Source organism: Macrobrachium nipponense, chromosome 11, assembly GCF_015104395.2.
Source record: "Macrobrachium nipponense isolate FS-2020 chromosome 11, ASM1510439v2, whole genome shotgun sequence".
In the NCBI taxonomy this organism is placed as follows: Eukaryota; Metazoa; Arthropoda; class Malacostraca; order Decapoda; family Palaemonidae; genus Macrobrachium; species Macrobrachium nipponense.
In genome coordinates this window covers 8411501-8427156 of record NC_061087.1, presented here as the reverse complement: position 1 = coordinate 8427156, position 15656 = coordinate 8411501, and the positions used below count along the sequence as shown (strand labels likewise).

Here is a 15656-nt window from a genome sequence, read left to right as displayed (position 1 = left end):
ATGCAACGCATCTAACATCGCTTCAAACGTTGAGGATTTGCTCATCAAACAACACAGTTTCCTTATTCACCAAGAGATAAACTCTTCACAGCCGATTCGAGCAAACACTTTTAAATGTGTAAATGTTGCCCCATATAATGACCACAGGAAATTAATTCAAGGCGTCCATGAATGTAAATCGACAGTTCATTATTAAATTTCGTTTAATATGACTGATGCAAAGAAAACGAAACCATTTAACTTTACCGCGACCCAAGGACTCTTTCCTTGAATGGTGGTTACTTCGGAAAAATGAACAAAAGAATACAAAGGGTGGTTGTTAACACACACACACACACACACACACACACACATATATATATATATATATATATATATATCACATCAACATTTCGTAATGACTCAAGTTCGCGACTCGAAAACCTTTCGCTCATGTACACGAGAAGAAAGGTTAGCGATGCTTTCATTTCTATTCTTACCGAATGTCACAAACTTCCATCACACGGAGTAGCAACAGCTATTTCGCATTCTCTCGTGGTACAAAAGGGGGAAGGATCCCATAAAATCTTTTACCTGGCAAAGGACAATTATGTAACGGAAATTTAAGCATGAAAACAATCACCACATTTTCTGCAAATCTAGATACATTGGCTGGTTATATATACAATGAATCAGGCAGTATGCCAAAGGCCGATTTATAACCATTTGGTTACAGAAATTCTCTCGCAATATTCTGTACGGCTGCCAAGACTGAATTAGAGCATATCATTGGTAGTCCAAACAGCCTTCACACAAAACATGTCGAATATGTATATGAACTGGATGATTATATGGAAGAATGCCTAGATTATTCGTCCATGATTCAGTACTTAAAGGTAGTTACATAGAGAAACGGTTCGATGTTGAATGAAAAATACTTTGTGTGTGTAAGGATAACTGCTGACAACTAAATTATTGCATAAGCTACAGAAAGGTAAAATACATGGCACCGATTCAAATATGACACATCGTACAAGCAAGACACACTCTCTAGCTAGCAAGATCCTTTCAAATTTCATGATCTGCCCCTAAAAATAACAAGAACATGTGAACCGAAAGGTGACGTCATGTTTACCACGGTCTATGGAAACCTGGTCTTCGGTCCCGGTTTATTTATTTATTTTCTTTTTCGAGAGAGTAAATGAAAAATAGGGATATCACCTTGAGCTAACATGACGTCTCTCTCTCTCTCTCTCTCTCTCTCTCTCTCCTCTCTCTCTATATAGATATATATTATATAATATAATAATATATATATATATTAATAATATAGATATAATATATATAATTAATATATATAATATTTATATAATATATTATACATGAGAGAGAGAGAGAGAGAGAGAATGGTCACTGCCAAATTCATTCTTCACCTATAGACAGCATTCGCCACTTCGTACACCTATACACGGAGGGGTCATCAGCGCAGCGTCACAGCACCCTTAGAAAATATGGGTCTCACGTTCTTATACCTTTCCCAAATCCACATTCCCTCTATCTCTCTCTCTCTCTCTCTCTCTCTCTCTCTCTCTCTCTCTCTCTCTCTCTCCCTCCTTCCTACCAACATTTCCCAATCATGCATCCTTTCACCAACATAATTATCAACGATCTTCATAATCACCCGAGAATAAATTCTCTTTGAAACGCACATTTGTCCTAATCTACATCTATTATTATTATTATTATTATTATTATTATTATTTAATAAGCATTCGGGTGTAACAAATCTAAGCGCCACTGACAAAGTATATGAAGACTTCATACAAAGTTTTCATTACGAATAAAATGTAAATTGTTTACATTTATCTTCTCGGCTTTTTCATTACTTTCAACCGAATTTTCAAATAAGTTTCCACTTTTGACACTGCTTTTCTCCAATTGATTGTTACACAAACACGTATATATATATACATATATTATATTTATTATAATTATATAGATTAATATATATATTATATTATAGTATATATATAAATATATATATAGTATATAAATATTATATATATATCTATAATATATATAAGATATATATATAGAATCTATATATATATATATATATCTATATATCATATATATATATATATGAGAATATAGAGATAAATAGTAACCCCCAACAAAGTTCGGGGGTTGTTATCTAGGACTGATATTTCTTGGGGTCGTTATCTTTACATTTACAGTCGTATTTTATATTTTTACGTCATCTTCATCGGGCTTGTACTAAACACGCCGCAAGATGGATACATACCCCTTGGGGGGGTTGTTACTACGTATGAAAAGATATATATATATATATATATATATATATATATATATATATATATATATATATATATATATATATATATATTACATATATTCTATGTCTTCCTCGATTTGTTTTGTCTGAACGTATGCGACTGGAACCAACAATAACAACAACAAAAATAACCACGAACAAAGGACAATTAAAATGCCGTTCTTCGAAGAATTCTCCGACGGATGTAGAGCATGAACTCACTTCATGCTTTTCACTCAACGCCAAAACAAGCCGCCACTATCAGCTTATCTTTACAGTAGTTTTGACTTGCTATTTGGGCACTTGAAACCACTCAAAGAAAACCTCAAAATCATCATGAAGCTGACAGGAGGGGGTGTCACTCCAGAACTCAGTTACTACTCCAGAACAAGTATGCGTCAACAAACAGAAAGCGCATCTGACTGGGAAGGAGTCCAGTCTGGTATTAAGGAGTAAGTTCGTCGTCCTGTCTCGGTTTTGTTAAGAAATTATGTTTACCAATTCGAAGCACACTCTTTACCTCACAAGGCTGCGTTACATAACCGCGAAATTATTGTTTTCCGATAAAATCTGTTTTTTCCTGATACTAGATAAGACTTGATCACTCCGAGAGAAAACAGAAGATAAAACTAGGAATGAACATACAATAAGAATTTTACAGATGTCAATAAAACGCAAGACACCAAACACTTATAAAACCGAAAAACAATAACTCGGGGGAAAGATGCGGGGAACATTATGACGCAGTTATAGAGATAATAGGTCCTCTTTAATTCACCTCCCAGCTTCCCCTCTGTAGGACAGGAACATAGCCTGCTGCGATTTCCTCGGAGCAAACAACGCACTTTTACAAAGGGCACACTTCAGCTACTCTTAGGAATCCATTTGATTCAAGCTTTAAAGAACTATAAGGATGTTAATGAGAGAGAGAGAGAGAGAGAGAGAGAGAGAGAGAGAGAGAGAGAGAGAGAGAAAGTAATCCACAACCCGCTTCCCTCTTCCCCCTTTACACAATCTCCCTACTTTCAATGTTGTTAAAAAATGAGTTTTTAATAGACACAGAAACAAAGTTGCAGTGCAATAACAAGAGACACGCTTAAAATCACTTTCCACACTTCAGAATTGTTGCGTGTATGAAGTTTCCAGTCCTAATAACTTATAAATTCGGTTGAAGCAAAGTCAAATATAAAAAGATACGTTAAGATAGTGTATTTGACAACGAAAACTAAAAAAAAAATAAAATAAAACACGTCATACACCAGAACTGGGCATATTATACTACTTTGACCATTCAAATTCACTCCAAGGTAAAGGTTCTTAGAGAGGAGAGAGAAAGAGAAATATCAAGTGCTTGCTGTTTTCTACAAAACAAAGATAAGAGAAACAAGGACAAGGCGACTTCACGCAAACAACCAAAGCGTAACCCATTTACTTGACGGGGTTAGTAGATATGGCCCAGACAACGAGAGAGAGAGACGGAAGGTGCCAACAAAGACAAAACACGAAAGGCAGCCAATAGGAAGCCGGCTTTTGGGGGCGTGACGAGCCCGGAGGTTGGGGTAAACGTCGCTCACTTTTGCATTGATTCTTGCGGCCGTCCTACACAAATCCACCCCCCCCTTCCACACCTTCCATCCCTTCGCCGCCCTTCTTGATAATTATGGAGTTGGATTCGTTACAAAGTCTAACCGAGGCGCGATGATTGTGCTACACGATTAAAAGACGTCAAAATATGCATATTAATGTTTTTTATCTAGGCGAGATTCTCTCCTTGGTATTGTATTACATATGAAGAGACATACTCACATATGTTGTCGTGGGGATTCTCGTTTTGTTCATGCATTACAGATATGCAGAAATAATCACATAAATTGTCGTGGGGGTCTAGTACTTGTGGTTATGTATTACAAATTAACAGAAACAACCACATATGTTGCTGCGGGAGTCTCCTCTGGGTAATGTATGTTACGAAATTTTCGTCTTGGTAATGGATAACAAATGAGCAGGAAAAAAACCACATAAGTTGCGGGATTTTCGAGTTAGTCACGAATTCGGAATGAAGAGAAATAACCACATATAGAAAAAAACGCATATGTTGTGGGATTTTCGATTTGGTAACGAATTAGGAATAAAGAGATATAGTCACATATGCTGTTGGTCTCGACTCTCAGAGTAGAGTTTAGTAATGTCTTTAAGGAATTCCTAGGATGCCTCAGTTACCAGCCTGACGCTAAAAATATTCTACGGTATAACGCGGCGAGTTCACTGAGGACACCACACCACCTACCTCGTGGCGACTCTCTTCCGCGTCACCAAAATACGGGAGAGAGAGAGAGAGAGAGAGAGAGAGAATTATCGATGACCATTGTGGCTTTAAGTTGACAACACGTTATGTGAGAAAAAGAGAAACATCTGAAAGTATATGAACTCGATCCGGATGCGTTAAAGATACGTCAGTTATTGAGAAAGAATTTACAAGCCGCCGAAAAATAGTTTGCGCCATATTATTATTATGTTTAATGGCATTGAAGAAATATTATTAGCGGCCTCAACTGCAACATCCAATAACTGGGCTCGGATTGAATAACAACTGATAAGAAATGCGCGCGCGCGCGCACACACACAAAAAGCAAACCGAGAAGAAGGAAGAAAAAGAGAAGCAACGCAAAAACTAGACGACAAATAGCAAAGTCATCAGGAACTTACGACGCTGAAGAGACAGAATGTCACGAAGGGCCTCCTCCTACAGCGCCTTCGTCGTTCGGCCTCGGAAGGGATCTCGCTTCCTCCTCTCTAACTTACTGGTGCTCTCCTCCCCGTCATTCCGGCAACAAACGCGGGGCCCGGAAGGAAACGACGCTGCGAGGATACCATGCAATGACGCTGTTGCTAACGAAGTAGCAAGCACGGAAGGAAGGAAGGAAGCAACACTGCCTACGTGACCTGTGCCACGACGAGGCAAGTAGCGCAGGTAGCGAGAACGACAAACAGTCCTAACGGCATCGGTGCCAAAGGGCGACTGCTTAAGTTTGTGACTGTGAAGGGAGATGGAAAAGGGAGCGCGCAGAGCTACCGAACTCCGCCACAGCCTCGGCCGGGGGATGTGAGTGGGGGGGGGGGGAGAGGGGGGAGGGGAGAAGGGGGTGAGGGGGAGATGACAGGTGGCCCTTCAGCTGACCGCTAAAAGTTGCACACAGCCGAGCTCGAGCGATTCGGTCGCTCGGAAAGGGTGTTACGAAATCAGGCGCCTTATTTTTACGCGTTTTGGGAAGCTCTTGTGAACGAACGCACATTCGCCTGCATGCACGGGGTCCTGTGAGAATATTATCAATGACCTTCAAATACCAAACTTGCTTTTCGTCACGGAATATAAGAGCGATTTCGTTTACAAATTCAGCTTAACTGACGCTTGCTCAGTAACATAGACGGCAATAATCCTGAAAGGGCACATCATATGGCAAGGTAATGTTAATCAAAACACAAACACACACGAGAGAGAGAGAGAGAGAGAGAGAGAGAGAGAGAGAGAGAGAGAGAGAGAGAGAGAGAGACTAAACAAACTTTTTACCAATAAGGTCCGTGAAAACGCTACCAGTAGATAATAAACTTTCTCTCGAACAAAAAACTGTAAGAAAAATAATTAAATCACATTTAACAAATACTGAACCTGTTTTGGTAACTGCCAGAGGCAAGGAGATTCATAACGATATTGCTAAGCTATATCTATGCGTTTTTCTCTAGCAATCTGACCTATATCATAAAAAAAGGACCTATAATCATAAAAAAAAGGAAATGGAAATCTCCAGATCCAGCCGGTAAGGTATACTAAAAAATAATAATAAATAAATAAAAAATAAATAAATAAAAATACAGCATTCCATACAGTTAATATTGAGGGACCACAAATTACATTTCTGTTTTGATGTAGTCGCAGATGGCACTAGGGCCCTTTGTTTCCATGGAAACTGGAAAATGCGCTCCCCGGTCACAGACTATAACTTCAAGTTTCAATTATCTATATTCGAAACTGTCGAAATACTTCACAGTCAAAGTAAAGAGATAGATACGAATACAGTATAAGCAACCAAAATATATAACTTTTAAACCCAAACTGCCCAGAAATTAAAGCAAGAAACTTGCATACAGACTAAGATCTAGACTCATGGCTACATTCCTGTCCCCGCGACCTTGCAACGCCGAAGATATTTTGAAAGACTGACTTCACGTATCAGGGAATTACCAAGACGACTTTCGGAAGAGACAGCAAAGCTGCAACACTGGAGTCGTTAATTCAGCTTCTGTCTCTTGCTTACCCCACTTTATAACCTGCCTGTTATTACCGTTATTTCTGGAGAAAACTACAACGCACGATGCTTAGGCCAAGAGAACAATCGCTGCACCACTGAACTGGACGACGTGAACCCACACAATTAAGGATGCGCAAAAAGGTACAAGTTAGCTACGCTAGCAGCAAGGGCACTCGGTACGTTGTAAGAGACAGCAGCACACTTACGGACTTCACCCAAAACAACGTCACGTGACTGCTCCGCCTGCACCTTATCGGCAATTAATTCATCTCCTTCCAACCGGTTTCTGGGTGAAGCGACCATTGTTGCTGCAAATGGTGCTCCTCCGATGGCACCCTTGTATCACAGAGATGCTGCTCAGTCGGTGTCGAGAACACGTTTACTGATTAATTGATTTACAGGTTTTAGGCATAATGCCAAGCACTGGGGCAACTAAGGCCATTCAACGCTGAAAAGGAAATTGAACAATGAAAAGGTCTGAAAGGTTTAACAGGAGGAAAGCTTCGCAGTTGCACTACGAATTAATTGTTAGGAAAGGGTGGAAAGCAAGATGGAAGAAAAAGAACATGAAAGGAGGTGCAGTAAAAGGAATGAAAGCAGTTGCAGCTAGGGGCTCAAGGGACGTTACAAGGAACCGTGAGTAATGCCTACATTGCACCGTATTAGGTGCATTGACGGCACTACACCCAAACATAAACTTTTTTAAAAATCGGTCAATGACTCAGTAGCCTGGCAGACTCTCTAATGCCATTTGGTAAATCTACCGATACTGACTAGTAATGTTACTTGGTGTTACCACGACGCATGGCTTAACCACCACAAGGATTAGGCTGGGAAGCACAGGAGGAAGAAAAATCAAAATACTCTTACCAGAAAACCATGCATTCATTCATAAGGCTTCCTGTATTTACAGACACGATGGAATCAATCTTTTGTTTTTCATCTACTTGATTACTGTTCCCTTCCTGGATATCGTTTGTTTGTTTTTAGGGTGTTTTTACGTTGCATGAAACCAGTGGTTATTCAGCAACAGGACCAACGGCTTTACGTGACTCCGAACCACGTCGAGAGTGAATTTCTATCACCAGAAATACACATCTCTCACTCCTCAATGGAATGCTCGAGAATCGAACGCGCGACCACCGAGGTGGGACGCCAACACCATACCAACCACGCCACTGAGGCGCTTGCCTTCCTGGATATCAACAGCTTTTCAAGGTTCTGGAGCTATTACACAAGACTGCTCCAAGTGAGGGATTTATTTCCCCAACAAAGTCATTTTGATTGGACCCACCGCCTTTAAATCTGTTTCATCCCTGAACTTAAGAACTTGGGCTTCACTGTAAAAATTGTGGGATTATCTTGACAAGGTTACTGACGTTGATGGCCGTAAGGTAGATTAAAACTGCAATGCCACGCTGCAGCTCCAGACACCATGCCCTGGCTTTTCTGGCTTATTTGCCTGCTTTTGTAGTATGCTTATAGTTATCTGTTTGTTACTTTTTAAATTATGTTTGTCTTAAATTCCCTATTACTTTCAATTTATACGGACAAACTGCAGAAAGGTAGCTAGTAGAATTTAATGGTTTACTAGGCTTGTTTCCTGTAAATACCTGCTTACTTTAAATAACGGTAATGTTACGCTGGTTATTAAGTAAACAAAAGTGCAACGCATAGACAGACAGACGGACAGAGGCCTTAGACGGCAATATACACAAATTATAAGGTGTATATATACCTACATCCAAGATCTTTCATACAGACTTCGTCTGAAATTCCAGTTCCCAGAGCTCTAAGTCGAATTATTGCGCACTTTCGTTTCACCCTCAGGGCAAACGTGTACGAATTCCGGAAAATGTCTCAGCGGTGTGTACAGCACTAGAATAATCAATATCCTGTCAAAGCATCGTCAAATGTTAGTAAGAGAAACTAACAAGATATTATCTTTCTACTCTATTATTTAAAGCTGTAATAGTTGTTTCTGTTGAGCGAAATTTTCTTGTTATTAATAAATTACGACAAATAAGAATGAAAGTTCAATACTTAAGAAATAAAAAAGAAATAACTTTGAAGCTCTGAAATCACGCCATTGCGAAGACCACTCGGCATTAAAAGTAAAAAAAATAAAGCAAACTATAAAATCGCTGTATTTCCAAGAACTCAGGTGTTATAGAAACGCAAACTATAAATCAATAAAATTTTTCCGCAGCGAAGAACACATCTTTATAAAATAATAAAACTATGGATGGATTATGGAATTTTGGGCATAGCCCAAGCGCTGGGACCTATAAGATCATTCAGCGCTGAAATGAAAGTATGGCTAGAAGGAAAAATTAGAAATGAAATGAAATGAAAATGATAAACTGATGACAATCCTGCACTTGAACAGGACTGTACATCAGCAAAGGCCATTTTACTCTCCCCCCAGCATTCCGATCATCCAAAGTTATGAAAGATCATTTTGGCCAGGGGGCCAAATAAAACTATGAAATCGCTCCCTGACGAAGACTACATCGTTATAAGAACATAAAAATAAAGGCAATTCCTCATACATATTATACAGAAATCCAGCTGTAAGAAAGATCGATGTAGCTTTTAATGTAGCTTTTACTGTCGTAACTCAAATATTTTAAAGAGTGCTTCTGATTTTTTAAAAATATGAATGCATGTTTACTCTGACTAATTCTCTGAGGAATAGCGATTTGTGATGGTTTCCTGAGAATCTGCTGTGTAACAGAAGGAAACAGAACGTGGTCAAAATCTACAGGCAGAACCTAACGCCAACTATCATGAAATAAGGCTCCTTCATTTAGAATGGCATATAGAATTTTGGCCCAAAGGCCAAGCGCTGGGCCCTATGAGATCATTCAGCGCTGAAAGGATAATGATAGTGTTAACGGAAAACCTCACAGTTGCACTATGAAACAATTGTTAGGAGAAGGTGGAGAGTAAGAGGGAAGAAAGACAACAAGAACAGAGGTACAGTATACAGAGTGAAAAGGATTGCAGTTAAGGGCATATCTGCTTAGGGGACGCTGCAAAGAACCTGAAGTAATGACTACAGTGCACCAAAAGAGATTCACTAATGGCACTACCCCCTACGGAATCCTTTATTTAAAAACAAATTATACATATAATTGTAAATCCGCCATTACATTCTCACATGAAAATTCAACCCCCGAAGTCCGCTCCTCCCTATCAGAAAATACAGAACGAAATCAAATGACAATTATTTTTGACATTTTGAACATTCAAGGCTCGAACTCTCAGCTTTGGTCAAAGTTAAGTATATCTTAGTTTAACTGATTAACAGCTCTCCTAGGGCTGGCCCGAAGGATTACATATTTTTACGTGGCTAGGAACCAATTGGTCACCTAGCAACGGGACCTACAGTTTATTGTGGGATCCGAACCACACTATATCGAGAAATGAATTCCTGTCACCAGAAATAAATTCCTCTGATTCCGCGTTGGCAGAGCAGGGAATCGAACTTCGGACCACCGGATTGGCAGCCGAGCTCGAAAAACACTCGTCCAGCGTGGAACAGCTTCGGTCAAAAACTGAAAGGGGAGAGAAGGGTGTCATCACGCACCATAAAAACTTTTAGCAATATTTTTCTTCACTATCTAAGACGACAATTTTCTATGCGGGTCATAATCTCTTACTACAAAATACAGTAATCTTTAAGTGCTCTACCTTCGGCTCTTGCTCTTCAAGCTATAAGACTGGCACCTTTAACTAGACCATTAAGGATATATATATATATATATATATATATATATATATATATATATATATATATAATATATATATATATACACACATACACACACACACTCAAACAAAACACACCGCCCCCCCCCCCCCAGTTAGGGATTAAATCTCTCCCCCAGCAACAATTAAAGTTGCTATAATCTGCAAGTCACGGTACGTAGAGGAGATAAGGCAACCTGCCTCCCTCTAATCAAATTGTGTCAAGGATTTTGCGCCTTAATTGAGCAACCTTGGGGTCACTGTGTAAACTTTTGTTGTCGCACGAATTCTGTGGGAGCATGGGTGGGAACAGGTATCTTGGTTTCTGTACCACTTCATGTTTTGATAAAACAAGAAAAGACATCGATTTATACAACAGCCTCTTCGAAGCTGTTGCCCACACGATGGCTGATATAAGATGGTGGATTGACATGGACAGGTCTGGTGTTTAAAGGAGATAGTGTGGCCCGTAGGCCCAAGGCCGAGTTTGAAATATTTGCTTGACAGGATATTACTGTTAAATCAAGCTGAACGTGTTTTCTTAAACTGCCCGTAATATACGAATATTTAACATTTATTCAAATAATACAAAAACGAAAACGGACAGGAAGAAATGAAATCATACTCCATTTAAAAAAAAAAGTTCATTTATCAGAAAATTAAAAGAAACCAATTGGTAAGACACACATCAACAAGCAGTTTATGAGCTCGATTGCCGTCAATTATTTCGGACTGGGAGTGAGGGGAGGGGGGGGGGGGGAGGGGGGGGGGGGGGCGCAGACTTAGGGGGAGGTGGCTCACGTGGAGTTCAGTATGAGCCACGATCCCAAAAGCAACGTCACGAGTTCTAAAAGGATTCGCCAATCGCGCGGTTTCACGTGCTTTCTATTCCAGATGTCTGCTGCTTTTTCGCACTCAGAAACGGCCATACAATTCAGCTCTTGACGAATGAGTCGCTTCGTTGTTAAGTTTATTTAAAGCAACGAGTGACAAGAGCACCTGGACCTCAGAAAAGAACCGATCAAATCTTAATGCTTCTGAATTATGAGAAACATTACGTTTACATTCATCAAGTATCGTTCAGACTCTAAAGACGCGTAAAAAGTGTACGTGTTAATGCCCCTTCCACGGCACATCCAGAATTCTTAATACACTTGACCGCCCCTCACACGAAAAGGTCTAAATAAGTCACTGAAAGAGTTCAACTCGAAGCTTATTCACAGAGAATTACGTTCCTTCTAACTTTGAGAGATTCAAATGAGGTCCAAAAGCGTGTTAAAATTGTAATCATTTAATAAACTCTACAACTAATTAAATTCCTCCTCTGCTCCCATGACCTTGGCATGAAATCCAAATCTTACGGATCATCAAGCTCTAGGTTGCTACTTCAAAAAAGTCTCTTGATTCCAATATAAATTCCCCTTATTCACCTCCTTCAAGCCCAAGGCTCATTACTGAGCTGTATTGAATACAGAGAAACTATAATAGTTTTAGGAATAGTTCAATTCACAGACGTCTTCGAGACATTACATCTCATCCTCTTCATTTTTACTTGTTTAAACCTTCCTCCCCCTGAAGACCTTGACTTTGTACCGTACTGCATTTTTATGTTGTCTGTCGCGGGCTTTTGGATTTCGGTATCGTCTCGTTGGCAAAGTGTTGGTCTGATAAACTAAAGGACATTAAATTCAATTTCATTTGCTGCATTCAATTTTTCTTTGTTGACATTCGATGGCGAAACATAGCTTAAGAAGTCTTAAAAAAAAAAAAATATTAGGTGCCTAGCTGTTCACATCCGTTAATTCATATACATAGAACTTCAGTATGCTGTACGAAATACTGCAGCTTGTCAAGGGTAACGACAGGTTCAAGGTCACAGTAACTGTTCATCAAGACACCTTCAGTAACAATTTCATGATAACTTTTCTTCTTTTTTTTTTTTTGGGTAAATCCACTATGATGGGAAAACCTAACGCTCTCTCTCCCAGAACAAGCTCGCTAAAAAAAAAAGCCTCGAAGGTTTTTGACAACCAGACAGGCAAACGTTTCCACCGGAGTTCCCAGGGACGAGCTTGCTTCCTTTGCCCTTTGTATTTTTAATTTGCGTCGCATTAAATTTCAAGAAACGCCGTAATATGACAAATTTTCAACCAATTTGTATTTTTCATAACTAACAAACCTGAGGTCTTAACATTAGGATAATACGTGGTCCGAAGTTCGATTCTCGGCTCGGCCAACGCGGAATCAGAGGAATTAATTTCTGGTAATAGAAATTAATTTCTCGATATAATGTGGTTCGGATCCTACAATAAGCTGTAAGTCCCGTTGCTAGGTGACCAGCTGATTCCTAGCCACGCAAAAAATATCTAATCCCTTGGGCCAGCCCTAGGAGAGCTGTTAATCAGCTCAGTGGTCTTGTAAAACTAAGATATACTTTTTTTTAAATAAATCGTTTAATAGTCTCCTTCCCAATATATTATAAATATATTTATGACGGTTTATTGACCTATAACTTAAGAGAGATTTTCGAATAACCTTTGGCCAAAGTTGAAAATTATAGCTCTCACTCTGGCGTAGGAATTCGAACCGACCCAAGGTATACATGCATATCCTGAAACTACTTTCGCATATACAGATCTCTTTCGAGTTCATGGAACATTCAGTTTTGCTGGCTTAAGCCTATCTTCACCACGGCAACACATGTTGACCTTGTGGTCGCTAACCAAATAAACATGTCATAATATGGAGAAATCTAGAAGTGGTCATTGTGACTACTAAGTCGTACGCACGCAAGCCTTACATACACACACATGCACATACACACACATATATATTATAAATAATATATTATTATCTTTATTATTATATATCATATCTTTATATATATATAGTATATATATATACACCTATAATATAGTATAGATATATATATATATATATATATATATATACACGTCATCACTGAGCATTCATACGTTAAATATGTTACAAGAGAAAATTTTGAATGAATAAATAAAGTATACCCATAATGCAACCGCAACCAAGGTAATAAAAAGCAACTTGGCCTCCACGCAAAGAAACCACAAAACTCGAGGCCAACACATCCACACCATTGCAAGAAAGTCTCAAAACATCTGATTTTTGTTCAAAATCTTCAAGGCCCTGGATAAGGAAGTCGATCCCGCAAGCCCCAGCTGGTACAGAACAGAATATAGAATTTAAGCCTAAGGCTTGGACCTATGAGGTCATTAACAGAAATTAACAGTAAATAGGTCTGAAAGGTGTAACACCTCGCTGTTGCACTATCAATCAATTGTTAGGAGAGGGCAGAAAGCTAGATGGAAAACAGAATATGAACCGAGGTACAGTAAAAGAAACGAAAGGGATTGAAGTTGCGGGCCGAAGGGACGCTGCAAAGAATCTTCAGTAATGCCTACAGTGCATCGCATGAGTTGCACTGATGGCACTAGCCAGGCCTCTTCATACGGAACGGGCTGGTATACACCAAAATAAACGTCATAATTATTGGACAATATTGCCTAATAAGCACCTGTGAACCTGAGACTGACTGCACAAACATGGTGGCTGATAAGACCGAGTGAATTCCCCTATCGGGAAGGCGAGAAGGGGCGTAAACGAAAAAGCCTTCTCACACAGAGGAAACATATCTACACTAGGACCGGTTCGTACCAGATCAAGCTGGTATTACCGTTTAACAAAAATAAGCGGGTAAAATCCAGAAACTTGTACTGTATACTGAAGTTTCATGAAAATAAATTAACAGATGTGAACAGCTAGGCATCTAATGTTTTTTTTGAAGACTTCTTAAACTATGTTCCGCCATCGAATGTAAACAAAGAAAAATTCGATAAAGCAAATGAAATTGAACTTATAGAGATAAAAATGCAGTACGGTACAAAGTCAAGGTTTTCAGTCATTGATACAAAGTGAGGCTGATTGGTTAAACGGTTGCAATGCGTAGCGAAAAAATATGCATTCTTACACGAAACTCCTGTTTGACGGACGAGTTAAATGTAAAGAACGTATACACGTGCCTGAAGACAGCTTTGCTTTTGTCCATTAGGTGATAGATCACCTAATGTGTGTGTGTGTGTGTGTGCAATTGTCAATTATGCGCACACTCACAAACGCTCGTCCAAATACAAACATAATATCATGTAATATTATATAATATATATATATAATAATTATAATAATTAAAAAAATTTTTAATAAAAATTTTTTAAACAATTAAAAAAAAAATATATTATATTTAAGATATTATATTATAATAATATATATATATATATATATATATATATATGTTCGTGAGTTTGTGTAAAATCTACAATGAGGCAACTCCATTTATGTGATATTAAGATAAGTATGTGTATGTATTTATGTAATGTTATAAGTATATGTATATAACTACACACACACCACCACAACACACACACACACACACATATATATATATATATATATATATATATATATATATATATATATAGTATCTGCAAATGCACACACTTCTCACCTTTAGGCACGTTACAATCCTATACTTCCGTCACGGTAACGACCCACGCTCATTCTACCCATTTAGGCTTTCAGATCCCCCCCCCACCCCACCTTTTTTTTTTTAATTGACGTAAACTGGTTGTAAAGTCACGTGGCTCTCCACAATAGATGTTGGCTTTTGCTCGGATTTCCTGTAAAACCAAGAAACATTATCGGGAAAAGAGAGAGAGAGATGAGATAGAGAGAGAGAGATAGAGTAGAGAGAGAGGAGAGAGAGAGGGGAGTTCCGTAATATGGGTTGGAAGGGCACCACCATGGGTTTGTCGGTATTGCCTTCTTAAATTCGTTGGAAAAGCTTCTTAATGATATTAATTAAGAATATAAATGTATTTTCACTATTTTTATACTGCTACTACCATTAGCATTGCCTCATATTTTTTTGTGGGGGTAGGGACCACCCCCCCCCACCTCAGATATATCATTCAGAGCGAACCCACATTCAAGCCGGTTTCTTTCAAATCCAGCATGCCTTTATCGACGAATTATGTACCTGATAGTTAGGTGACTAACGCGGGTGGCATTCAAAAAAAGCGGAATAGATCTAGCAACCTTATTTTATAAGAACAATCGAGAACACACATGCTAACACCATCTAAGGAGAAAATGCATGTTATATATTTCTGTATGTGTGTGGGTGAAGCCGTCCGAATTTCTCGTTTATTAATAATAATAAAAAAACAAAAACATACAAACAAACTAAAAAC

The 15656-nt window shown here is 38.7% G+C and overlaps 1 protein-coding gene across 6 annotated transcripts in view; it reads right to left on the bottom strand.

Annotated features, from left to right (window-relative positions):
* The window catches only part of LOC135219417 (mitochondrial coenzyme A transporter SLC25A42-like), a 110881-nt gene that overhangs the window by 56203 nt on the left and 39022 nt on the right, over positions 1-15656 (bottom strand). The window contains exon 1 of one of the 6 annotated variants that reach the window (XM_064256612.1): positions 6655-6792. The exons of 3 other annotated variants lie outside the window; for them this stretch is intronic. Coding sequence is in view for 1 of the 3 variants with exons in the window: in XM_064256453.1 (XP_064112523.1) it covers positions 2537-2541 (5 nt within the window). In the remaining 2 variants the exon portion in view is untranslated. Of the gene's footprint in view, positions 1-2536; positions 2830-5020; positions 5352-6654; positions 6793-15656 lie in introns of those variants that run through there. 2 more of the 6 variants (XM_064256533.1, XM_064256453.1) reach the window with 2 other exon arrangements.